The 27,180-nt window shown below is 45.5% G+C and overlaps 1 protein-coding gene across 1 annotated transcript in view; it reads right to left on the minus strand.

Annotated features, from left to right (window-relative positions):
- Window positions 1-25,847, minus strand: part of ADAM33 (ADAM metallopeptidase domain 33) — a 38,080-nt gene extending 12,233 nt beyond the window's left edge. The window contains 11 exon segments of the mRNA XM_051967483.1: window positions 760-902; window positions 1,292-1,376; window positions 1,476-1,642; window positions 1,881-1,952; window positions 2,077-2,142; window positions 2,398-2,587; window positions 2,723-2,799; window positions 3,057-3,135; window positions 3,421-3,497; window positions 9,537-9,616; window positions 25,688-25,847. Of these exon segments, the coding sequence (XP_051823443.1) occupies window positions 760-902; window positions 1,292-1,376; window positions 1,476-1,642; window positions 1,881-1,952; window positions 2,077-2,142; window positions 2,398-2,587; window positions 2,723-2,799; window positions 3,057-3,135; window positions 3,421-3,497; window positions 9,537-9,616; window positions 25,688-25,814 (1,163 nt within the window). The 5' untranslated portion in view covers window positions 25,815-25,847.
- Between the last annotated feature and the right edge of the window lie 1,333 nt (window positions 25,848-27,180).

Below are 27,180 nucleotides of genomic sequence, written 5' to 3' on the forward strand. Positions count from 1 at the left end.
TGTGGCTTATTCAATGCATTTAAAATATGATTCTAATGAATGTGGAAATATGCTTAGAAAAATTGCACATATTTAACCTCTACTGGATTTCTTGCTGTCTGGGGGGAGAGTGGGGAGGAAAGAAAAAGAATTGAGAACATAAAGTTTTGCAAGGGTGCATGTTAAAAAAAACTATCTTTGCATGTATTTTGAAAAATAAAGTTATTATAACATTTTTAAAAATGCAAAAAAAAGTTATGATTCTAAGAAGATGCTCATAGGCTTCATCAGATGTCTAAGAGTCCATTATGTTAAATGTTAAGAATCCCAGATCCCCCAACTTTGGATAGAAAAGTTGCCATCTTGCATCCAGAAAAAGAACAATGGAGAGTGAATGTAAATCAACACATGCTATGGTCACTTCTTTTTTGTTTGTTTGTTTGTTTTTTTCTCTCCTGTAGTTTTCCCTTTTGTTCTGATATTCTTTCCCAACATGATTCAAAAAGCAATGTGTATTAAAAATATACAATAAAATTTTTAAAGGGTAAAAACAAGAATCCCAGATCCAAACCAATCCTTTCCTTATACTGATAAAGAAACAGAGGACCAGTGAGGAGAAGTGATCTGCTCATCTCTTTTTAGGAATGTGGTACAGAATAGACCTTAAATCATTTGGCATTCCCTTCCCACCAATCCCCACCCTGGGCTGTTTCCACCCCATCTCACAGACACCTTCCCCCCAAGTCAGTCCTGCCAAGCCCTGGCTTTGCCTTCACTCACCCAGTAGCTGCGGCCATCACACAGCCCCCCTCCTCTGGCAAGGCCTCTGAACAGCAGCCATCCTCATCGTGGCTCATCCCAAAGCTGTGGCCAATCTCATGGGCCATGGTGGCCGCTGCGCCAATGGGCAACTCTGAGTGGTCCTGGGCAGAAAAGAGTTAACCTTTCTTCTCTCTCCCTCTCTCCTCCTTTCCCTTTCCCTCTCTTTCTTTCTCTCCCTCTCCCTCTCAAAATTGACAATGGCAAAATTGGGGGTGGAGTAGGGTAGAGAAAAGGGGATAATATTCTTCCAGAGCAAGCAGTAAGCAGATCCTGTCATTCTCCAAGCAATAAAGCCTCCTGGCACAAGGTCTTGGTCCATCCAGGGAAAGGGGATGAGTTGGTCCCAGGCATTCTAAGGTTGATGGATGGGAAGCTGGAAGGGCCAGTGAAAGTCTAAAGGGTGAGGGTGGGGATCTTGAGGGTTAGGGTCATAGGTCCCTGGGGAGATAGAGGAATCGGGGCAGGTCAGCCCCAGATTGCACATGCTCACCGCACTCACTCCCCCGGAGTTATCGGCGCTACACATGCCCTCCAAGGGCGCCATGCCAATGGTGGTACCCTGAAAAGTGCGACCCCTGATCACAGCGGATAGAGGGAGAAAAAGGAAAGAGTTAAAACGAATCCCTCCCACCTCAGTCCTCAGTCCCTCGGGTCCCTGGTCAAGGGAAACCTACGTGAGGAGCTGGGCGGTGTCGTGGGGCCGCCGGGACCGTAGCCCCCGGCGCCACTGCAGGAAGGCCCAGAGGGTGGCGTTCGCATCTCCAGTGACGCGACTCTGGTCTCGTTCCGTCCATACCTCCAGGCCAGTCAGCGCCACCTTGATGTTGAGGGACCTGTAAAACTGAGTGGGGTGGGCCAAGATGAGGATGGAAATGCAGTTCCCCACCTTCGAGGGGGGCCCGCTCAGCTGTTTCTCCTTCTAGGGCCCACCTCTCGGCGCAGTTGGCCAAGGCCCAATACCATCAGCACTACGCCCTTACCCACCCAGGCTGGGACCTCCTATCCATCTCCTCGGCCGTAAAGACCCTCCCTCTCCCCCGCTCCGCCCAAGGACCTGGGCTCGGTCTTCCCCATTTTACCTTGTCCACGTAGTTGGCTATCTCGAGGAGTCGCTGCTTGGTACGACCCAGATCCCTCTGCTGTCTAAGATACTAATAAACACGGAGAGGGGGGGACATTCAGAGAGCAAGAGGGGAAGCCCAGATGCCCCCAAACATCCTCCCCTCCAGGCCCGTCCCCGGACTCGCATTGATCCCGCCCATCCCACCCCCTCACCAAAGCGTGATCTGCCACTATGAACAGCTCCAGGTACTTCAGGGCCCGCTTCGAATCGCGTCTCACCTGAGGAGAGGGGAAGGCGTCAGGGGAAGAGCCTGGAGACAGGGCGGGGGGACTGGGGGGCGGCTGAGAAGGGTAAAGGGCCTGATATATGAGAGGGACCCAGAAAGGCATTGGGGAGGGGAGCGGGGTGCAATTTAAAGAAGAGGCTCAATATGGAACAGAGTTCAATTGTGGGGGCGGGGCCTGATCAGGAGGCGGAGCCTGGAGTATAGAATTTGGAGGGGGCCGGGTGGGTATTTAGCTAGAAGTCCTCACCCTGGGGGCTCGTTTTCGGCGGAGGATGCGTGCCAGGCCTAAAGTGCCAGGTAGCCCGTGGCCACAAGTCCCATCCTCGCTGGGCAGCTGCTCGGTCCGGAAGAGGCGGTGGGGGCCAGGAGGACCAAACGCTGGACTCCGTGGAGGTTGCACGTAGTAGCTGCTGTTGGTGCTGAGTACTATCAGCCCGCTGGAGGGGATCGAGTTGGCGAGGTGAGAGGAGAGCATCGTCCAGCTCGGATCTTCTCCCCCAATAGGTCCTTCCTTCCACAGCGATCCCTCTCCCAGACACACCCCACCCCCCCTTCCCGGCACACCCCTTTACCTGATCCCGGAGCAGGAGCTGAGGGCCACCCAGGAGTCGGGGAATCCTTGCACGTGGCCATGGTAGTAGCAGTGGTCCTGAGTAGAGGGAGAGGGTTGGAGGGAAGACGGCTGAGTCCCCAGCCTCTGGCCCCAACTGTCCCTCCATCTTAGTCACAAATCTCAATGTATCACTGAAGGAACGGCCCTCACCCAGTTGGGCGGTAAGCCTTTTTTCACAGCCTCTGCTACTCCTGGCAAGTCTCCGGAAAACGCTCCCAACTGCATCGATTGCCAAATATCCCATAACTTTCAGTCCTCTTCCCTCCCACTACCACCCAGGGACCTGGTCTCACCGTATGGTTGGGAGCCAAAGTCACCGGCTGCCCATCTGGACCATAGTGGGTTTCTGTGTAACCCTGAGCCAGCAGCCAGCTAAAAAAGTGAGAATAAGGAGAGGAGAGATGAGCGCGACCTTCTCCGGGAAGCCTTCCGGGCTGACTTCCCGATGTCTTACTGCCTAAGTGATGTCTACAAGCACATTCTCACATTTCCTGATACATGTTTGTGATCATTTGTTTTTATTAAAGAGAACATTCCATGCCCCCCCCCACTCCACCCTGCCCTAATCTGGCTTCAGTACCACCTCCCTCCAAGGTTCACTAAGACACATGGGCCACTGCCCTCAACTCCCAGACTTCGGATCTCTTCCAGACTCACCGGTTTTTCTTCAGGGAGAGGAGGAGTTCCTTGCCTTCAGCCCTCACCGACAATAAGGCCTCATCTGGACTTCTGATCTAAGTGAGGGGAAGATCAGGAGAGGATGAGGCTGGGATAGAAACAGATAGAAAGACACAACCACCCTTTTCTACTGTGCATGTTATATGATTGTGGGCCTTTGCTTGACCTGCCTGGGCTGCTTTTCTCATCTTTTACTACCCAGAGATGAGAGGTTTGGTTGGGGTAGGGGTGGGGGAGTAAGCTATATGGAGAGAAGACAAAGCATTCAAGCACATGGTCCACAGTATTACCCAGACACATCTCTGCTCCAAGCTCCCCTTTCCTGCTGTCCCATTTATCTAGGGGGAGAAGACTTTAGGGAAAGCAGAGGGGGGAGGGGGGACAGGACTTCTCTGAAGAGAGGAGAATGAGGGTTTTAAATATTTGAGGGTTGGTGGAGTGTATGAATCTGATGAAACTGTCCAGGATATTCCAGATGTCTCAGTTCTTCTCTCCTCACACTAAGCCTCTCTGACCATATCTGTTCTATATCCCTCTCTTTTAATTCTGCCTCTAGCTCTCTCTCTGGACATCTGTAACATAGTCTCTAGCTTTCTGGCCCTGTCTTTTATCTCTCTTTCTGTCTTCCCTTGGCTCCTCTTTCCAATCCACCCCCATGGCCCATTTCAGACTGAGTTCTTTGAGCAAGCTCTTTTTTCCCCAGCCACTCTGGCTCCTCCTCCATCTCTTTCCTACAATAAGTAAACAAAATTTACTCCTGAACCTCTGGAAGGGAAATTCAACTTTCTTTGTCCCCTCAGCTGGGGTAATTCTGGCCAGTCTCCTGTCTCTTTCCCTCCCCTTCTCCTCTGTATGAGGATGTCTTTCTCTGGGCTTCTCTCTCTTTCTCCTCTGAAATGTGGAGGTGGGGAGAAAAAGGAAGGAAAGGGAAAGGAGAGAAGAAGAAAGACAGAAAAAGGAAGAGAGGAAGAGAGGGAGAGAGAGAGAGAGAGAGAGAGAGAGAGAGAGAGAGAGAGAGAGAGAGAGAGAGAGAGAGAGAGAGAGAGAGACTGTGCTCTACAGAAAAACACCAAAGAAGGCATGAGATTGTTTATGATGAGTACTGGGTAAGTGATAAAGACAACCAAGGCAAAAGGATTAAAGTCCTAGGGGGGAATTGGGAGTCCTGGTTTGTGATTTTGCCAGTGAAAAGTCTGTTATCAATGCCTGTCACTAGTCCTTCTGTAACTTGGACCTAGAGAGCTGCCTGGCACTGAGAGGCCAGCTGGCCAAGGTTAATACGGCCAATATGTGTCAGGGGCGGGTCTTGAACACCGAACTTCCTAATGTTCAGGCTGGCTCCTTATTCACTATGCCAAGTTGACTCTCCTGTGTCTGAGTCTTATGATTGGGTTCAAAAAGTCAGTTTCCAAAATTAAGTAAGCTTAGCCAGACATCAATTTCTGTGAAAAAACTGTGAAGGCTTTAGTGGAATGCAAGTTCAGTGATTCAATACTGCTACACACACACACACACACACACACACACACACACACACACACACTGAGAGAGAGAGAGAGACAGACAGAGACAGAGACACAGAGAGAGACAGAGACACAGAGAGAGACAGACAGAGCCAGCGACACAGAGAGACAGAGACACAGAGAGAGACAGAGACAGAGACACAGAGAGACAGAGCTTCCACCAAAGCAAAAACAAATGAAGAGACTTAACTTGACTTCAAAGTGTATGTGTGGGGGGGGAGGTTATTACCATCAACAATCATTTGAAAGATGCTTCAGGAAGAAGAGAGATGGGAATTTAAACTTGTTCTGCTTGGTCTCTGGGGACTGAACCGGGGGGCAGGAGGTGGAAGCTCCCAAGAGACAGATTTAAGGGAAAATTTAATAAAGATCAGTGCCCCAGAGTAAAATGGGCTATCCTGGGCACCAGGGAGCTCCTCATCACAGCAATCAGATCTGCAGGCTATCTTAAAGAGAAACCTTCATCAGTTGAATAAGCACGTGTCAGTGATGTTCTGGGTGGGACTTTTTTTTTCTGACTGTGATTTATTGTTCTTTCTCCTCTGCTATTTTTTCCTCTGTTTTTTTCCCCTAATCATACAGATAAATCTTTCTCCTCTCTCCCTCAGTCTGGCTTTCTATCTCTGCTTCCCTATGCTTCTCTCCTTTTTCTATCTCTTCAGTCTCTCTTTTTCTGGTTTTATCTCTTTCCTTTTTCTCCCCCTGCCCTTCAGAGTCTCTATTGCTTTATCCCTATCTGTGTGTCTCACTCTCTCTCTGAATTTTCTCTTTAGCTCAAAGCACGGTTCTTTCCTCTTCTCTCCTTTTACTTGGGACTCTATTATCATTCCCATATGCCATAGTTCCCTGTCAGTAGGTTTGGGTTTCAGAATATAGAGGAAGGTCTCTCTTCTGGCTAGGCTGGGTGCCAGAATACCCTCCCCTTCCCCAGGCTACTCTATGGCCTGTGACCCGGGCGACATTGGAGCTCTCTAGTCCTAAGTTTCACCATGACATCAGAGACTGGAATGTTTGTGCTATACATTTCATGCCATCATACACTGCCTCCCCCCATGCTTCCTAGGGTGGGAGAGGGCAGAAGGTCTCCATCTCTGGTGAATTGCAGTAGAAGCTCTGGACTAGATCCTGGAGCCTCCTCTCTCAGCTTAGGGTGTTGAAGGACCGGACGGGACAGTCCCAAGTCCAGCCTCCTCCCCACCCCCCCTTCCCAATGCCCAAAGGATGAAGTCACCAGCCTGGCTAAGGCTTTTTTGGGAAACATGTACCCTGGGGTGAGGGGGGGAGAGGGAAGTCCAAAAATGGTGATACCCCTCATCCCTACCCAATCACTTTTTTCTCCTTTCCACTGCAAGTCTCTCTCTCTTCCTGCTAGTGTATTGTAATCTGTCTGTTCTTATTCCTCACTAGTTCAGTCTCCATTATATCTCATCTTGACTCATTCTCCCCTGGTGTGCTCTTTCAGTCTCTTTTCTCACCCTTTTTTTCTACTTTTCACTGCCTCTCCCCATCATCTCAGACATCTCATTGGCTCCATTTAGGTCTCTCCCCTTCTCTAGGCAATTCTTTCTTGTCTCCTAAGCCCAAGTCATGCCCAGTCTCTGTTCACATTTTGGTTACTCCTCCCCCTCTGCTTTTCTTCCCATTGGATCATCATTGGATCCTTTTTCTGTCTGGAATGATCCCACCTGCCTCTGTCTGTCTGATCTCCACCATTCTGGGCAGCTCTGGGCAAATTCTTTTTCTAGGACACAGCTCTGAATCGGTCTTGCCCTGTCCTGCCCTCCCCTACAAGTGGGCATGTTCCCAAGAGTCAATTTCTCCTCTCTTCTTTGTCCCCTTTCCCTTTCCCTCCCAGATTGACCAGTTTTAATCTCTTTCCCTGTTTCTTCCCCTGGACTTTCTACCACTTGCTCTTTTCTCTCTCTCTCTCTTGTTCTCTGATTCCTTCCCCCTCTCAGCCCCTTCTGAATTTAGGGAGGAGTTGTTTTTCACAGATCTAAGTTTCATCAACAATAAGCAGAGTTAAAAAAAAAAAACACCCAATAACAACAACCAATAAGCAGAGTATTCTAAGGACTCTCCCATTTTTTTATCTGCCTGGTACCCAGTCACCCCTTCTGCCAGGTGTGTGGTTCTGACATGTGCACACAGAGGCCACTGACAGAGAGCAGTCACATCTCCTCAGAAAAGCAGAATTAGGAAGAGGGAAGAGAAGGGAATGAGGGAATAAGCTCTATAGAGTGGCTACTAGCACTGTGAATATCTTCTCTTTTAATTTTCATAACAGCCCAATGGGAAATGGGTATCGTAATTACACACACCCCATTTTACAGCCAAGGAGCTGCAACACTACCTGATTTTCCTCTCCCAACCCCCATACTGTGCACTCCCCCACCCCAAGCTGGAAAGTGAGAGATCATCCAGAGACACAGAAAATTGAAGTTGGGAGGGGCCTTAGAGACCTTTTATTTGGACTCCATCATTGAAAACTTCAGAGAGAAAAAAATGCTTATCCAAGATCACACTGCTGGAAAGGGCTTATCCAAGATCAGTCAGTAGAAGGATCAAGGTATAATAATAATTAATAATTATAATAATGGCTAATATTTATGTAATGCTCTAAAATTTGCAAAGCACATTACAAGTATTATTTCTGGTGATCCTCACAACAACACTGGAAGGTGGGTATTATTATTATTAAATCCATTTTACAGATGAGGAAATTGAGGCAGATAGAGCTTAAATGGTTTGCCCAGGATCACACAGCTAATAAGTGTCAGGTCAAATTTGAGTTCCAGGTCCAGAATTTTATGCACCAAACTATGTGGCTGTTTTAGGATGATATAGACCTAGATTACCATATTGGATCCTGGAGGAGGTGGGGTGTAGAGAGGGGAATGTTTGATTCCCTAGAGACTTTGGGAGAATGAACTCGGGCCAGCAGTATAATTAGAATTGTAGAACTGTATAGATTCCTTGGAAGGCAGGGAAGCACAGGGAGTGGGGGTGGGGAGGAAGTTGTTGACTCACTAGGAAGCCTAAGTTCCTGCCCCTTTCGGGGAGTCTTTGTACTAAAATCTGGTCTCAAAAGAGAGAAAGCAGAAAAATTGTCTTGATTATTTGTCTTTCCCCTCCGTGAATTGATTGTCTGGTTCACTTCTTCTCTGGTCAATAACAGAGTGAAAGAGATGCATCTTATTCATAAGAGAGGCAGATCTAAGTGCCGGAGGAGCTCTGGGTTTGGGTTCCTAATTCTGGGTATAACTTGGGGTAAAGTCCCTCTCTGGGGTTCCCTTCTTGGTAAAATGTAAGGATTGGGCCAGATAGTTTCTAAGGCCCCGTCCCTCTCTGATAGTCCATGAGATTGTTCTCTTTAGTCCTGGAGTCTCTGTAAAGAGTAAGAAGGAAGGCTGCAAGAAGCTTGTCCCTGTAAGCAGAGTAGGCGTTAATGTTGACAGATGAGCTGAGAAGGGAAGTCCCTGGGGATGGAAGGGTTGTGGGAACTGGCTAGGATATGTATAGAGAGATCCTCCCTGCATTGGAAGGAGGGCGGGACAATATTGGGGGCACAGGACAGGGGGCAAGGGGAGGGAGTTTGGGGGGAGCCAGGGTAGAATTCCTGGGAGTTTTGTTTGAGAGACTAAACATTCTCCTGCCCTAGAGGGGTATGTGGTGGGGGGGAGAGGGGAGAGACAGCAGCAACCAGGGTCAGGGCTGGGCCGAGTTCCTGGAAGGGAAAGGAGGGGTGCTGGGTGGGGGAACCTGATCTGACTGAGGGCTGAAGGAGGGGGGGTGGAGAAATGACTTCCATGTGTGTGCATCGGTGGCCCAGGATAATGAGATCCACATGTTGCTGGTTTGCTTGAATGCCCGCCCTCCTTGGCTCCAGTTCCCCTTCTGTTCAGCCTATAGAGACCGAGATGTCTGTGGCTCAGTTTCTCACCAGGGACTCTGCTCTGAGGGGGGGGACAGATAACACTGAGCAAAAAAACCCCAAGGGGAGATGAATAACCCTGAAGGAGAATCAGATGGGCACACACACACACACACACACACACACACACACATCTCTTCTCTGGGATGGTACAAGGTCTGGAGACCAAGAAGACCATAACATTAAAGGAAATCTATCTGAAGACCTCAGGAAAACTGAAGAAGAAAGGGGGAAACTGAGTCAGAGAAGGGTAGATAAAGAAGAGGATGAGGAAAATCAAGAGAAGGAGAAATTTAGGAGTTTCCTAGGATAGTCTGACAGAAGAGGAAGAGAAGATGAGAGAGAAAACAGAATCTGAGGCTTGCTCCACATTGGGCATCACAGCCCTAATGAACACAGAATGCTGGGAGTGGGGGGGGGGGGGGTTCAGGACAACATATGACAGCTGGAGCCCAGCAAGAATGAAAGAAGTGATGGCTATGGGCATAGTGCCCACTGAGACTGAGAGAAGACAGCTGCTGCCCTCTTGGGCCCCCAAGCATTATGGGCAGAAGTCATTCCAACCAGCTCCCTGCCTCCAAAATGGCTCCTTCGAGGGAGTGGGGGGGGGGGGACGGGAAACCTGCTGTGACACTGACCGTCTCTTCTGTGGTGATCTCCCGACGGCTCCGGCTGCCCAGCACCCAATGGGGGGTGACTGGCTCTCCAAGGGGAAGTCCTGGGAGGGGGATACAGAGCACAGGGTAAGGGGAGATTCCTGAGAGATGACTAGGGCTGTGGTGAAAGTACAAAGGCCCATCTTGCAGCAAGAAGGACTGAGATTTGACGCCAACAAAGATTTCTCCACTGGAAGAAGGTAGCTGGTGGGAGAGGAGGGAGGAGAGGGAAAGGAAGGAGAAAGGGGAAGCCCAGAAAGAAAGGGAGTGTTGTATCCTCTCTCTCTCTCTCTCTCTCTCTCTCTCTCTCTCTCTCTCTCTCTCTCTCTCTCTCTCTCTCTCTCTCTCTCTCTTTCTCTCTCTCTCTCTCTGTTTGTGTGTGTGTGATGAAAACAGGAGAAAGGTGTAGAGAGACAAAAACATGAATAGAGAAAAAGGAGAAAACATTAAGAAAAAAGGGGGGGATAGTATATGATCATTATCTATTACCATATTGTGCTTAATTTGTTTGAATGAACAAATGAATGAATGAATGGAGTTTGGGAGCAGGACAGCAGGCTTAGTGGCAGCGGGTGGCCAATTGAGCCCTTGGAGCTCTGGGATATCCCTCCCTTCCCCACCTCCATGGCTCTGGAGGAAGGATCTCGAGGAAAGCTAACACAGGTCACTTGGTAGATGGGAGAGGGAATAGGAAGGAAGGGACAAGGACCAACAAGCATTTTTAGTCCCAATCTCTCCCACAAAAGAAAAACTGATCAACATGCCTGACTCCAAGTCTTGGCCTGACAGAGTCACAGAGATGTGGAGAGACACTGTGAGGATCTGGCTGAGAGACAGACAGATAGAGACATTGGGAGGATGGGACACAGAAAGTCAGTCCCAGAAATAAGGAGACACGGGGGGGGGGGAGAAGAGGGGGAAGAGAAAGGAAGAGAGAGGGAGAGAAGGGGATAGACAAAGACAGAAAGATAAAGAGAAACAGACAAAAAGTAGACAGAGAATCAGAGACAAAGAGGTAAAGAGAGAGAGATAAAAAGAGACAAAGTGAGAAGAAGGAGGGAGAGAAAGGAGAAGGAGAAAAAGAAGAGATGAGACAGAGAGAAAGACAGAATATAAGGAAAGGAAGGAGGGAGACAGAGAAGAAAGGAGAGAGGAAAAAAGGGAGGGAGGAAGACAGGAGAGAGAAAGGGAGGGGGAGAGGCAGAGATAAACAAGAAGTGTAAAGAGATGCAAAGAGAGAAAAAGGAGGAGGAGGAGAAGAGAAGAAGAGGAAGAAGAGAGAAAAAGAAGAAGGCAGAAAGAAAGGAGAGAATCAGGGAGAGAAAGAAAGAAATGAGAGAAGAAGAAAAAAAAGAAGGAAGGGAGAGACAGAGAAAGGGAGGGTTTCAAAGAGAGAGAAACAGAAAGAGAATGGAGAGAGAAGAGAATAAGAAAAGAAATGAAATTGCCAGAGAAGGAAAGACAGAGATAAAGATATACAGAAATAAATACAGAGATATAGAAAAGGAAACAGAGACAAGTTGAAAGAGAAATGCTGAAAAAGACACAGAACCAGGTAGATAGCCCCTTGAAGGGGAAAGGGACTCAGAATTCAAAGTCCTAAGGAAAGGAAAGTCTAGCATCCCTAACTGAAGATTGAGGCCATCCCCCTGCCTCCACACCACATTGCCCTTACTCAGCCCAACCCAAGTCCCAAATCCGGCCGGCCTCCACCCTAGGCCAAGTTTACCCCCTCCTCCCCAGGGGAAGCAGCTGTTGCTCCAGATGTGGGTGGAGGAGGGGTCTATATGGCTCTTAATTCCCTTTTGTGCCTCTCACTTCCCCTCCCCAAGTTGTTTATAGCCTGGGAGCCCATGTCATAATCAGAGGGAAAGGGAGGTTCGGGCCTGGACCCCCCTCAGTTGGGGAGGGGGGAGAAGAGAAGTAAGTTAAGAGGGTTCCTGGTGACTCATAGGAGAAAGGAAGTTACTCAGCAGGCCAAAATGTCTGGAATCTTTACCCTTTTGGGGTTTAGCCTCTCTAAATCCCACCAGCTAAACCCCTATCCATGCGAGGCCTCCGACTGACCCACAGAGCCTGATGGGCCCTCAGATGCTGTGGTGTCTGGCTGGCAGTCCAGTATCCAGCCTGAGACAAAGCTAGTGGAGTTGAGGAGGGAAACATGGGTGTGGTAGAAAGACTCCCAAATTTGAGACCTCGGCAGGATTTGACCTATAAATCACATTCTATTCTTGGATGCCCTCTTCTTTCTGGGTTTCTATGGCATTGCCCTCTCGGTTCCCTTACATGTCTCACCGCTGCTCCTCGTCTACTTTGCTAGCTCATCGTCCAGATCGTAGCTCCTTATGGGGGATTCCGAGCCCCCCTCCTCTGCTTCTGGCCCTACCGACAACCACAGCTTCAGTTATCATCTCTATGCAGATAACAGTCATAGCTGCATATCCAGCCCCATTCTCGCTCTTCAGATCCAGTCTTTCACCACCAACTGCCAGATTTTGAACCGGATGTCCCAAAGGATCTCCAAGTCAACACAGCCGAAGCTGCAAAACACGTCTCCGACCGTGTCTCCTGAGCCTCTCGCAGCCCGTCTCCTGTCCCTCCAGGCACCTAGCTAGAAAGGAGGCACAACATCTTCCCTGATGTCCCCATGACTACCGAATCAAGCCTAGTGTCTGGCTCTTACGGTTGAAGCCGAGAACACTCACCTACTGATTAGGATCTTTGGGACGCCGGACTGCATGCAAAGCCCAGAAATACCACATGCCGTGCCTAGAATCTCATCTGGTATATTCGATCCTCTCTGGGGCCTGAGTTCCTAGAAGTGGCCTCTAGGGAAAATGATAGCCTGGCACCCGAATGGTAATCTAAAGCTGGAAATGTCCATAGTACCCAGAACTACACTGCCAGGCGGCAGATGCACTGACATTTTTGAGTACTGGGGCCAGTCTGGGAGCCTTTTTAGGAGGGAAAGTAGGGTTAAGAAAAGGATCGAAGGGAAATGACTTTCATCAACCTTCAGTGGTTTGTTAAACCTTCTTCCCATTTCACCTGGCCCCATTCCTCCATATATTGAGGAGCCTCTTGAAAAGTCCCCCATCTCCAGGAAGGCTTCCCTGGTTGAAAGGGTTACTATCCTCCCTCAAGTCCAAGATAGTATTTGACTCTTTGTCTTCCCTTAGGTTGCTCCCTACTTCCCTAGGGCACAAACCTCACAGCTCAAAAACTGTGGGAAGGAGGGGAGATGTCCCACCCACCTTGGGCATGTGGGGTTGATTCAAACCAGGCTTCTCTACAAAATAAACTCTGAGGTTGCCTCAGCTTATCTCCTCACATCAACCGCCTCATTCTCACACAGGAAACTCATAAAACTCCCGGGGCCTAGTCCAAGGCTCTGCGGCTGCTCCCTTCCCCCATAACCTCATCTCCTTAAAGAAGGAATTCAGAGCAGGCTCAGGCTGAAGCCCCTCCCCACCTACATCCCAAGTGTCTCCCTGCTCTCAGTATACAGAGCAGAAAAGGAAATGGGGGGGTTGGGTGAGGATTGGCCTCTGCAAGACTGAGGCTCAGGTTTCCTGACCCCACCTTCTCCTCAGCTAAACTCTGATTCTCCAGCTTTTTCACTAAGTCCCATCATTTCACTGGTCCCCAATCCTTTCACTGAACTTCCATCCTCTCACTTGATGCCCTTAGCGACCCCCTAGTCTTTTCATTGAACCCTTATCCTCTCATTGAGTCTGCATCTCATTGATTCCCTTACTAAGCTCTTATCCTCTTATTGAATTCCCACCCTTTCACCAATCCCTTTTTTATAACAGCCTCCTAACTGATTCCCTGTATTTACTTTCTCCCCTCTCCAAAATGTATCTTACTTATTGGACCCAGTCACTCCATAGCTCAAAAACCTCCAATGGCTCCCCACTGCCCACTGAAGAGAGCAGAAAACCCTCACCCTGGTGATCAAGAATCTCTACAACCAGACTACTCTCTGACTTTCTAGCCTCAATAAATACTGCTTTCCTTCATACAGTCTGTATTTCAACCAAAGGAAATGACCCTCCATCTCCTGTTATAGTCCTAGCCTCTCTTATTTCAGTGCCTCTGTATTACCATCCCCCACACTATAATGGACTTCCCCCCTCACCCCAAGTTCTGAATCTCCATCTGTCGAAATCTTTCACTTCCCCCAAGACTTTGCTCCCATCTCCTCCATGAAGGAGCTCTAAGCATTCTCAGTGGGGCATTTTCTAGCCAGAGTCAAGGAAAAAGGCAGAGACACAGAGACAGAAAGGGAGAGAGAAAGAGAGAGAGAGAGAGAGAGAGAGAGAGAGAGAGAGAGAGAGAGAGAGAGAGAGAGAGAGACAGAGAGAGACAGAGACACAGAGACAGAGAGGAGAGAGAGACAGAGACAGAGACAGAGGGGAGAGAGAGAAAGAGAGAGAGAGAGAGAAAGAGAGAGAGAGACAGAGAGAGACAGAGAGAGAGACAGAGAGAGACAGAGACACAGAGACAGAGAGGAGAGAGAGACAGAGACAGAGAGACAGAGAGAGACAGAGAGAGACAGAGAGAGAGAGAGAGAGAGAGAGAGAGAGAGAGAGAGAGAGAGAGAGAGAGAATGTGTCTGTTTTATGGGGCAGAGGTGGGGAGGAGGTTAATCATACCCATTATACATGCCTCTAACAACAAACATTTGTCAAGTGCCTATTATGCGCCCAGCGCAGTGTTCACCATTAAGGAAACAAAACTGCATCCATCCATGATTCCTCTAGGCTCCCCCACCCCTACCCCCACACTCTGTCCCTATCACTACATCGGATCATACTAATTGATGTCTAACTCATGTTGCCCTTATTTGGGTGTATGTTCTTTGAAGGCAGAGACTGTTTTTGTTTTTGTGTTCCAAAGCCCGAGCCCATGGCCTTTTATGTGGTCCAGGGATGAGATTTCACCACATAAGAAACTCGCCCGATGCAGATCAGCAACTCGCTATTCTCTGAATTATAGAGGCTGCTGGAGCACAGAGTGGTTATGGGATTTGCCTCAGATCACAGAGCCAGCGTGCATGTAAGATGGAACTTCAATCCAGGTTTTCTGAGCCCAATTGCTTATCCATTATGTTTTTCATAATTTAAAAAAATGTCAGATTGAATTGGCCAAGGCCTCCCATTCCAGAGGTATATGGGGGTGGGCCAAGTATAACATCCAGGAACAGGAATCAGGAGTTTATAGAGAGGACTGAGGAGAAGGGAAAAGATGAAAGATTATGCATGAGGAAGAGAAGACTTGGTTGGGTGAGGGGAAAGTCTGTCGTCCCCCATCCACTCTGAGAGAGTAAAGTAAAGGAAGAAGCAGGGGAATGGCTAGAGATTGAGAAGAGTCCAATTAATCCAAAAAACATTTGAACCACAATAATGGGAATGAAAAAATGGAAAATGATCTAGTTCCCTTCTTAAAGAAGATCCAAGCAATCAGCAAGCTTTTATTAAATGCTTATCATGTCTGTGCAAGACATTGTGCTAGGACGTGGGAGAGACACAAGGACAAAAACAAAACCGTGTCTGCCCAAGGAGCTTCCATTCTAACCAAGGAGACAACATGTACAAAACAAGTCATAGAAAATAAACACAAGAGGACTTTGGGGGAGTGGGGTGAGGATGCCGGGAGTTTCTAATCTGACAGGAGAGGGATTGGAAGGGGTGATGTCCTATATACATAGACCTGCATATGATTTCAAGTGGAACTGGAGCAGAGCAAAGGAGAAATACAGAGACCATGCTGGGAGAAAAGCCGAGCATACCAAGGAAGGACACACAGCAGAGTTCGGGAAGAGTGACTGACAAAAAAGAAGAGAAACATAGAGAATAAGATGGTTACAGGGACCTAAGAGCTGAGTTACGTTATTCTACTTACTGAGCACCTCCTCCATTCAGGAGCCTGAGCTCCCATTCCTACTCTAAAGACATCCTTATTTTGATTATAATTTCTGTGTTCTATTCAAAAAGGGTGTCCAGTATGTCTTCTGGGGACTGCCCCCTAGGTAAGAAGGACTCAGGAAGCCCCAAGCACTACATAAGGCTTCAAAATGGATCTGTCAAAATCTTTTGGAGGTACCCTGTTTCCCAGAACTAAGACCCAGAAAGCAAGCTGTGCCCTGAACTTAGTGTACCCATAATCCTTTGCGGCTCTGGATGACCTTGCCCTCTGGCCCTGTGTACTGCTTTGACTAGCACCAGATATTCACTGACAGAATTTTGGTTTTAGCTCCTCTTATTTCCCAGGGACCTGAGAACCAATATCCACTACCTCTCTTGACATACTCACAATATTCCACGCCTGTTCCTGTCACAGAATTCTGGTTCTATACCCTCCAGAGTAATCACAATGCCCTGCTTTGTGCAGCCCTGACCATTCACAGGTTAGAGGTCAGTTCTGGTCTGGTTGACAGACCCAAAAATCATGCTGCTGTCTGGTAGGAATAAAAGAGTCCACTCTATCTCTAATTCACTATGTTTCTTCCTCTGTGAGTCTTAGTTTTTCCCTCTGTTAAATGGGTATAATAAACCCTGCCTTTCCTCCTTGGATCTGGCATGAGAATCATATAAGAAAATAAATAGAAAATGTGTTATTATTATTATTATCACCTTCATAATCATCTAAATTGGGTTCAACCCAATTGGAGATATGAAATGCATGGTGCATTAAAAAGAATCCTAGAGGGGGAGATCAGAGAATTCTAATCCTCCTTCTGCCCATAACAAATGAACTGTGTAACCTTGGACAGGAGGATCTAGGTGGCACACTGGGTAGAGTGTCAGGGCTGTAGGCAGAAAGTTCAAATCCCATCTCAGATATTACTTGCAGTGTGACCCTGGGCAAATACCTGAACCCAGTTTCCCTCAGTTTGCTCATCTGTAACAGAAGCTGGAGAAGAAAATGGCAAACCCCTCCAGTATCTTTTGTCAAGAAAACCACAAATGGGGTCATGAAGAGTCAGACATGACTAAAATGATTGAAAAATTTTGGGCAAAATGTTTCTTTTGGTTTCAAATCTTCCTCTTTAAAATGAAGACATTGGATTTGTCTAGAGATTCTTAATTGGGACTTACTAGGGAGTCCACAGAGATTTCAGTTAGTCAGTCAAGGAAAATATATTAAATACTTACTATGTGTTAGGCACTATGCTAAGTATCAGGGCTACAACAAGAGGCAAATGACAGTTCCTGTCTCAGGAACTTACACCATGAACTTAGATGTAATTTTGATAATTTTAATAATAATTTAACTTCATAATTAATCATTTGTTTCCTTTATAATACAATGGATTTTATTTTGTGCATTTAAGAACAATATTCTGAAAAAAGGCCCTTAGGCTTCACTTTATTGCCAAAGGGGTCCATAAAATATAGTTAAGAAGATTCCTGAGGTTCCTCTCAACTCAGACATTGTGTGTTGTTTGAGTTCATGTAGAGATGGACCTTTTTATAATCCTCAGCATTTAGAACTCTCTTCTGGTAAACAGGAACCAACATATTAGAATTCCACAGGTGACACAGACTTGAAGAGTCCCCAGAGACCTCGCTACCCACTTCCCAACCACAACAGTCTCAGTTTTGCACATATTTCGCTCCCCTGCCCTCAGCAGTGCACTGGGGAGGGGAAGAGGCACTAGGGAACTATGGGTAATAGATATCGCTTGGAGGGTCTGGCCCTTCTCCCAAATCACTTTCCACCTCCAATGTCCACATCTGGCAGGAAGAGTGTGTCTCTCCCTTGTTCCCAAGGGCTTTAACTGAGCAGGGGAAAAAGGAAACATATATAGGGACCCAAGAGAGATGGGGAGATTCAATGAGAGGGAGAAAAAGAAAAACTAAACAAAAACTCTAGAAGGCCAGGGGCAGAGAAACATCAATCTCAACCAAGGAGAAATGACTAGTAAAAGGAATGGGGATGAGAAGAAGGAGAAGGGAGAGCAAGTCCAGTCACCTGAATCCCAGCCCAGTGGGTCCTGTTTGGACCCAGAAAACTCAAACTTCCCTCCAAATACCAAGGCCTAGAGAGAAAAGAAGGCTGTAATTTCCCAGCAGCGTTTTTCTGTCAGGAGGGGATTGAGGCCAGGCTCCGGAAAGCCTGGGGGAGGAGGAGGGGAGTGCTGAGGATGTGGGAAATCGACCCCCTGAGCAATGACTTCATTCGATTCTCCTTGGGAAGTGACAGGAGGGAGGGAGAGAAGCCAGGAGAGGAAGGGGCATCCCCAGATCATTCCCAGGCTCCACCAAGGCCCTTGGGGCTCTCAGCCCTAACCTCTGACCTTCTCTCCCTCCCCCATCCGGTTGGACAGGGGTGGAAATGGAACTCCAGGAATGGGGGAGGGACTGACTCTAAGGGAAGACCCTCGAGCCTGGACTTTCAGCACCAACCTCCTTACTTCTCTCTAGGCCTTCAGTCTTTCCCCTCCAGCCTTGGCTTGGATATGGCCAGAGTCATCTTCCTAACACACAAATATGATCCTCTCTCTCTGTTTAAAACTCTTAAAGGGTAAATAGAATTATACACAGGGTGTGGAATTTGTTCAAGGCCAAAACAGAGACTAAGTGGCAGGGCTGAGATTTGAACCCAAGACCTCTGACTCCAAATCTAGCTCATTCTATATGATATCCAGAGGTGGTGATTGTTGTGGTTTGTCCTTCATTCTGGAAGAGGATCATGACATGCAAGTCAATTGGATTGAAATGAGGGAGGGCTGGACAAGATCGCCTGCCTTACTTTCCCCTCCAGAGCCATCTGGGTCCAGTGGCCAGATATAGATCAGAATGATTGGAGATGGCCCTGGATGTAATGGGAGACCTTGCTGAAACTGATTTCAGTTTGAGTGAGACAACACCCATTCAGTGATTAAAGCTAGCTAGGTAGCAATTCTCACACTGCTGCTGGTTCCCCCGAGTCTGAGAGCTTAAACTTTGCTCCAATCCCCCCTTTTCACTGAGGAACTTCAGTCCCAGAGAAGGAAAGGAAGTCACTTGGCCAAAATCACACTGGGAAGATCATGAGCTGATTGAGGTTGGAAGGGACCTCAGGAATTATTCAGTCCAACCCCCTCATTTTAGACAAGAAGAAACTGAGATCCAAAGGTTGGCCAGGCAGTAAGTTTCAGAGGAACCCAGGTCCTCTTAATTGATACACAGTCCAATTTCCATATTGCCTTGCTGCCTCTGAGCTTCATCCTGGCTCTGCTATGGGCTTAATGGGAGGAGAAGACTTGGTCTTTGACTTTGGGTACTTTGGATAAGACTACATGGAGATCCCTCTCATCCAATCTCACTGCTTCAATTACCTATCTTCATGCAAGAAATAACAATGGACATTTATGATATACTGCTACATCTGGAGCATCACGCTAGGCCCTATACAGACTTGGGATTCCGCATTTACAAGACTGGGGAGTCTTGTTAAATCTCACACAAGTCTCACTTATTCATCTTGATTTAGAAAACCACACATTAATATTATATATGTTCTATTTCACATTTGTTTTGTTAGATATTTTTCAATTACAGTTTAATCTAGTTTCTTTGTACTCGGGAGTGTTGCTGGCAGCATATTTGACAAATCTGTTGTAGATAGCTCTCATACTTATATTTCTAGCTTCCTGAGCTTTCTTATGAGCTCTAGTTTTCATTGACTGCTGGATATCTCTGACTGAAAGTCTGGTAGAACCTTTAGTCTCAGGAGATCCCAAACTTAACCCATCATCATCTCTCTTAGATCTGCTCCATCCCCCAAACTTCTCTATTTTTGTGGAGAACACTGACATCCTCTTAGTCACTCAGCCTCAATTCAAAATGACTTTGAAGGTCATAATTGACTCTTCCCTCCTTCTCAGCCTTCACTTCTCTTTCCCTTCACCCTCATCCAATTAGAAGTCAAATCCTGTTTATTCTATGTTTATAAGTTTTTTAAAGCAGTCTCCTCTTCTCCACTCACACATCTTCCTCCCTAGTTAAGTCCTCAATACCTCTTGCACAGATGAGTGTAATAATGCTCTAATTGATTTCTTTGCTTCTCATGTCTATTACCTATCTTTTAAAAATCTCCCTAATATGCAGGTCTTGACAAAGGGGATTCTCTGCTTTAAAAATGGATAAAATACAAATATCTTAGTCTGGCATTCAAGACTCTACCCAATTTTACTCCTAACTTTTTTTTGGTTAGACAACCTGAATTAAATGACTGGTCCAGGATTACTTGGCTAGTGTCAAGTATCTAAGGCTGAATTTGAAGACAGATCCTCCTTAACCCACAGTTGGTGCTCTATCTACTGCCCCACCTAGTTCTCTCTTCTAATCTATATTTTAAATGTTAAAAGTTGTAAAAAATATTTTAAAAGTTTTAATGGGTTTTTTTTGGCTTTGCATTATGGTCATTTTTGTAATTACTGTTCCTTTCCTCTTCCCTCTTGAAACTGAATCCTCTCCTGAAACAAAGAAAAAACATTTAAGCAAAAACAGAGTAACCTCAACTGATAAACATTCTATCCTAGTAGTCTCTATATTTCATAATCTGTTGTCTGAGTGCATCATTGGTTTTTCAGTTAGTAAGTTGTTTTCTTTTAGCTATTTTTCATTTACATTGTTGCATTTTGCATATTGTACTTTTTGTTCCCTTTACTACTTTCTATATCAACTCATCCAAGTTTCCCCAAATTGCTCTGAATTATTAGCTGACATTTCTTAAAATACAAAAACATTTCTTTGAATTCCTTGGTACACTTTATTCAACTAAGTTCTAGTCAATAGGCTTACACTTTTGTTTACAGGCCTTTGCTTCCACAAAAGCACTGAGAATGATTATTCGAATATAGATGGAAAACTCATTTTTGTCTTTGTCCTTGTTGGAGAATATGTCCAGTAGTGGGATCAAATGCACATTTAGTCACTTTACATATAATATGCCAAATTGATATCCAGAAAAGTTGCTATAATTCAGAGTTCTATCAATTGTATATTAGTGGACCTATTTTTCTACAGACCTTTTCATGTCTTTTTTTTCTCTTTACTTAATATTTGACAATTTTCATGGTGTGAAATGAAACCTTAGAATTTAATTTGCACTAGTAATTTGGAGCGTGTTTCATAAGATCATTAGAGTTTGCATTTTTTAAAAAATTGTTCTATCTTTTGATCTCTTGTCTATTGAAGAATGGCTCTTGGCCTGATAAATGTGGGTCAATTCCCTCTACATTGGGAATATCAGATTTTTGTCAGTGACGTTTGGTACAAAAATTTTTTCCTGCCCAATGGTATTTTTTCTCGGTGGGCAACTAAGTGGCTCAGTGAACAGAGCCCTAGACCTGGAGTAAGAACTCCACTTCCTGTGGAGTTCACATCTGGCCTTCAATATTTGCTAGCAAGTCATTTAACTCTTTTCTACATCTCTAGTGGTCTTTTTTTTTTTTGATTTTGTCACTGAACCCAGATGGCTCTGAAAGACAAAGTGAGGCTGGTGACCTTGCACAGCCCTCCCTCATTTGAATCCAGTTCACTTGCATGTTATGTCATCACTCTTTAATGTCATTTTGTTTTTGAGAATGAAGGATAAACAATAACCACCTTCTCTTCTGGGTATATCTTCATTTTATTATGAATCAGTCTCCCTAGCCTTATTTCACATGCCTCCTTTCAAATATTCCAATTTCCAATCAGCTAAAATCATTAGCTGTTCTGGCTCCCTCCCTATTTCACATGTCTTCTTCCCATCTCTTTCTGTTAACATTATTCCCTTCTTGGAAGGTTCAGTTCAAGGTTTCTATGAAGACTTTCCTAATTTCTCCTACTCCCTTCCTAACCCCTGGCTAAAAAAATTCCCCCTTCTAGGATATCCCACAACATTCTAACTATTCCTTTGCACTTATGACATTATAATCTATATGATAATTATTACTATAGATCTCTCCCACAATATCTCCCACCTCCAACCTCACTAGAAAGAAATCTCCTGGAGGTCAAGAACCATGCCTTCACTTATATTTGTACAAGAGTTGTGCAAAGGTCCTGCACAGAGTAGGTACTTTTTAAAAAATTGTTTTATTTATTTTTGGGCTATATGTGTATATTAACTTTTTAAAAACACATTTCTTTATGAATCATTGAGAGAGAAAAATAAGAATAAAAGGAAAAAATCACAAGAGTGGGAAAAAACTAGGAAAAAGAAGTGAATGCAACATGTGATGATTTATATTCAGTCTCTATAGTTCTCTTTCTGGATGAAGATGGCGTTTTCTATCCAAAGTTTATTGAGATTGCCTTGTACAGAGTAGGTACTTTAAAAATGGTTGGTGAGTGAATGAATGAACAAATAGAGAGAGAGAGAGAGAGAGAGAGAGTGAGCTGGAGTTAGATTTTAGAGGATGTTCAATGTCTGGTTAATGAAAGTGGACTTTATTATTCTTACTCTAATCTTTTGAGAAATCCATGTGGATCCTCACAAGGTTCAAACTTGATGAAAAAAGATTATAGGACTTAGAATTGGAAGAGATATGAGAGATCATCTAATCTAGTCCCACTGTTTGCTTACTTCACTGGTACATATCACAACCCATTCATATCTTTTCAACTTGTGCTACAATTCTTATTCATCATTTCCTCTAATAAATCCTTTATAGGATGTCTGCCCAACAAGTTGGAGGTCTTTCTCTGGATCTTTTAAAACTTTGTGGGTGCCACTGTAACACTTAGGCTCTCCATCTGTTATCACTTACTCTCTCCACAAGATTGGTCTATCTCCTCCACTCGGTATTCTCGGTAGAAGGTTTTGCACTACTTCTTTATAAAAGTCATTTTTGGCACTATGCTACCACTTAGTTATGCCCAGATGCTTCTCCCTGGCAGTTGAGTCCCCTGCAATTTTGATTTATTGGAAATTGTAATCTTTCACAATTTACACTTATATAACATCACCAGGGGACTACTGTTGAAAAGGTAGATGTTACTGGGAAAAGCTTGGGGGTTACTGAAAGTACTGAGTAATTTCCCAAAACTGATTCATCCTGCCTTCCTATTCCATTGTTCATCTGAAATACCTAGTCAAAATACACATACTGATGGACTAAGTCACTCTAAGGACTCCCCATCCAACATGTAAGACTTAATTTTGAGAATAGGAATTCTTAATCCATTTGCTGTTTCCTGGTTGGGTTGTTAAATTAATTTCTTTTGAGTGGTTGTGTATCTCTTTGAAGAGGCTCTCTAAGATACTAGAATTGGAGGTCATTTCCCCCAAATTGTCTGCATACCAGATCATTTGGAGGACCTCATCATCTATAGAATGTTTCCATTTGGACTTTGCTCAACATGGCACTGACAAATGCCCTTGTTCATCATATATTTCTCTGTTTTATGTCTTGCCATGTGGCAAAATAGATAGAAGATTGAACTGAGAATGAGAAAGACTTGGATTTGAATCCTGCTTTGGACACTTACTAGCTGTGTGACCCATGGCACTTTTCTCTCTTAGTTCTTCATGTATAAAATGAGAATAATAGTAGCACCTACCTCACAGGATTGTTAGGATCCAATGAAATAATAAGTATGGCACTTTGTAAAGCTTTAAGTGATATATAAATATTAGCTAATCATTACTATCAATAGCTAATTAGCCAGTAAGGGTGGCTGGTGCTGTAGCTAATATTAACATTAACTAATTATTACTGTGGCTAATTGGCACCGTGTTGCTAATTATTGGTGTTATTAACAATGGTGAGCAGAAAGTCTTTGAACAAAGTATTCTGTTGTCTATATCAGAGAGTCTTATATGATTTTGACATGTACATAAGAGACATCTTATTAGAAATTTGCTTTTTTCTAGTGATTTATTTTCATCATTAATGACAATGGGAAAACCACTACACCCAATGAGTTTTTGTGAGAAAAGGAAAATTGGTATTCAAAAAGATGATATTGTAAAAGGCAACTAAACCTAACCAAATACATAAGTGAAATCCATACCAGAGACAAAATGATTTTTAAAAGCAGCCAGGAATTGGTTTTCAAGATAATGCAGAGGAGATTTCAAAAGTAAAAAGAAAATCACAGAGAGTATTATTAATACTCTCTATCTCTAATACAAAGAAGGTAACCAAAAAGACATCAGCAATTTCAGACAAATGACAACTTTTTAATTTCTATAATGGTCCATACACAAATCAAAATTATCATTTATGAAAATTTGAGAAGGAAACTGGTTGATTTTTTACAAATGATTTTTTTTTTGCAATGGACCTCATTAAAAAAATTTATGTAATTAACTGAGCCAGTTTGTTTAATGACTGTCAACTACCAAAAGGAAAAAAAAATAAGTATTTGCTCAGTGAGAGTAAAACCAGACTTCACATACAGATCCTAGCAACCAGGTTTCTGTTTCTACCACTCTACTGAAACTGCTTTTTCTCAATCTCTCCTGAGCTACTAATTGACAAATGCAACTGGCCTCCTTCAGTTCTCATACTGTTTAGTTTCTCCCAACTTTAAACACTGCTGACTAGCATTTCCTGCTGAATATTTTCTATTCCCTTGGCTTCAGAAACAGCACATTCTCTTGAATTTTCTGACTCCCACTGCTCCCCTATCTTTTCAATGGGTTGCTCATCTTTTACCTTTATAATGAGTGTATTTTTGCTCTATAGTTAACCCTCTTATGCCCAATATCTTTTCCTGGGCAATGTTATTCCGCTCCATACCTTCAATAATTATTTCTTTGTAGTGATTCCCACATCTGTTTTCTAGACCTAAATATTTAACTCCACATGGGACATCTATACCTAAATGTTCTCCTGGCCTGGTATGTCCCAAACTAAGCACATTATCTTTCTTCACTAAAATTGTTACCCCCTAAACCTTCTCTTCCTTCTGCTATCATGATTTCTGTCCGGCATCATCATCACTTTTCCATGTTTGTAACCATGCCATTAAGAGAAAACTCTTCTTCCTCACTTCTTCTATACAATCAATTACCAAGGTCCTTTTGAGTCCATTGTCACATCTCTCTTATCACTGACCCCCAATTTCCCCTAGCTACCTCAGTAGAAGTCTTCATTACCTTGTCCCTGGACCATTGCAATATCTTCCCAACAAGTCATTTTGCCTCCAATTTATCTCCAGTGGATTCTTTCTTATTTCCACATAGAATTGTCTTTCCTTGACTATACTCTAATCTTAAATAGGTCCTGGTAAAATTAATAATGCTCGGGCATTTTGCACACATTATCTCATTTGAACCAGGAAACAACCCTGTGAGGATAAATACTGCAGGAATTAGTCTCCTTTTTACACGGGAAGAAACTAATGTTCAGTAAGATTGAGTGATATGGCCATGGCAGGGGTGGGATTTGAACTTAGTGCTTTCTGATTTCTGGTCTGTCCCTATTGTCACTGCACCCGAGAGCCAGCCAAGAAAAGCTTGATTTCTTTTGCTGGGCATTCAAGGATCTCCACAATTTAGTGGTCCCCTACCAGACTGCTTTAGGACGCTTTACTTTTTCTTCCAGTTTTTTGGGATAAGGCCTCTTGTCTTATCTAAACTGGGTATCTCCAGGAGTAATCAATCAGTGTTTGTTCTATGCTGCCGAATTGTTCTGAGTCCTAAGGTCCCTCCCAGCTCTATCTCCCCTCGCCTGCGCTATGTGCGAAGGTCTTTTCCCAGCCCTGACATTCCATGTTCTGTTTCTGAGCCCCTTTCCAGCTCCGTTCTCTGAGTTGGCAGGAGAATCCCAGCCTCAGCCCCAGATGGGATAGACTTGGCTTTCGACTGACCCAATTCAGCGAGACGGTAAATCTCAGCCCCGAGTGAGGGAGTCCGCCCCAGTGCCCAACATCGCGCCTGTCCCGGAGGCAGCGGTTGGAGGTTCTCTTTGATCCAGGAGCGCCCTGCTCCCTCTGACCAATCGCACCCGGGTTCTTGCCCTTCTCCTGGTCTCCCAGGCGCCGGCCCCAATCCACTCTGCCTTTCCCTACTTGAAGCCCTTTGGGGGCTCTCCCCAAGTGCGTTCCTCCACTGCAGTTCCAGCCACTGCTGACAGGACAAGGATGGATCCCGGACCCTGTTTCCCCTCCCCGATCCTTTCTGCTCGTCCGACCCCTCCTCACCTCTAGGCTCTCGAACCCGAGTCCCGGTCCCCAGCGGAAGGAAGAGGAGGAGGAGGAGGAGTCCCGGGGGCCAGCGGGCTGTCCCAGGGCCCGGCGAGCCCAAGGCCCGGTCCGAGCCCCAGCCCATGCCTGTCCAACTCCAACGCCTCGGCCCCCGCTTCGGTTATCCCTACCCACTTTGCTCTCCTCCAGCCGCCAGCCCCCGCCCCTTCCCCCTCTTCCCCTCCCTCTTCCATCCCGCCCTCCCTCTCCAGGACTCCCGCCCCCTGCCCGCCTGCCCGCTAGCCCGCCCCGGCTCTTTCGCTTCTCCCTCCCTCCAACCCTCTCCCCCAGCCCGCCGCAGCCTCGAACCCCAGCAGGACCCAGCCTCCTTCTCCCCGCCCCTTCCCTCCCTTCTCCGACTCTTCAACCCCGCCCACCCAGCCTGGCCCAGTCCCTAGTTTTAGGCCGGCACCGACAGACCCCAAGCGCCTTCCTTTTTCTCCGGGGTGCTGTCAGGAATCTGGCAGTTATAAGATACTGAGGCGGCTAGAACCTAGAACCTGAGATCTCAAGACTTAAAGAAGAACTAGCTTCATGTAAAAGGGTTTTTTTAAAACACGGGATAAAGGAGTAAGGCTTGGAAAGAGAAACTTTCAGAAAAAAAAAAAAAAAAAAAACAAGAACACTTAACTCCCTCCACAGAAGGTCCTACTCCGAGGTCCGAGGCCTTTATGTGGGGTGAGTCATAGATGGAGAAGAAAGGGATTTAAGATACCATATAATCCACGTTCTCTGCCATTTTACAGATGAGGAAACTGAGGCCAAGGGAATTTAATGACTTGCCAAGATCATATAGACAGTGAATGATCAGGGCAGGGTCTGAATTCAGGGCAGTATTCTTTATACTGCACTACACTGATTCTCATGATTGCCTTACATGGTCAAAGGTGTCCCAGTGACAGACTACGTCAACCTTCATTCACTAAACTCCAAGGCTCACCATTATCTTCAGGATCAAACATAAATTCCTTTGTATGGTATGAAAAAGGCAGCTAAGTGTGGAAGTGGAGTCAGGAAGAACTGAATTCAAATTTGTCTTCACACACTTATAAGCTATATGACTTACGGCAAGTCATTTAACCCTGTTTGCCTCAGTTTCCCCATTTGTAAAATGAGCTGGAGAAGAAAATGGCAAAACCATTCCAGTACCTTTGCCAAGAAAATGCCAGATGGGGTCAAGAAGAGTTGAACAGGACTGAACAACTATGGCAAATGGGTTCCATTCTATCTCTCCTGGCCTAATACACATTACTCCCTTCCACATGGCCCAGCAAAACTGGCTTGTTTCATTTATCCCCTACACAAGATGTCCCATCTCCCAGCCTTTGAATTGACTGTCTTTCATGCCTACAATTCAGTCTCTTTAAATTTCTTAGAATCCTTGGCTTCTTTCAAGAGTCAACTCTAGAACCGATTTCCTCCTGATTTCCTCCTTACGCTCCCAAACTTAC

The sequence above is a fragment of the Antechinus flavipes genome, chromosome 6, assembly GCF_016432865.1.
Source record: "Antechinus flavipes isolate AdamAnt ecotype Samford, QLD, Australia chromosome 6, AdamAnt_v2, whole genome shotgun sequence".
NCBI lineage: Eukaryota > Metazoa > Chordata > Mammalia > Dasyuromorphia > Dasyuridae > Antechinus > Antechinus flavipes.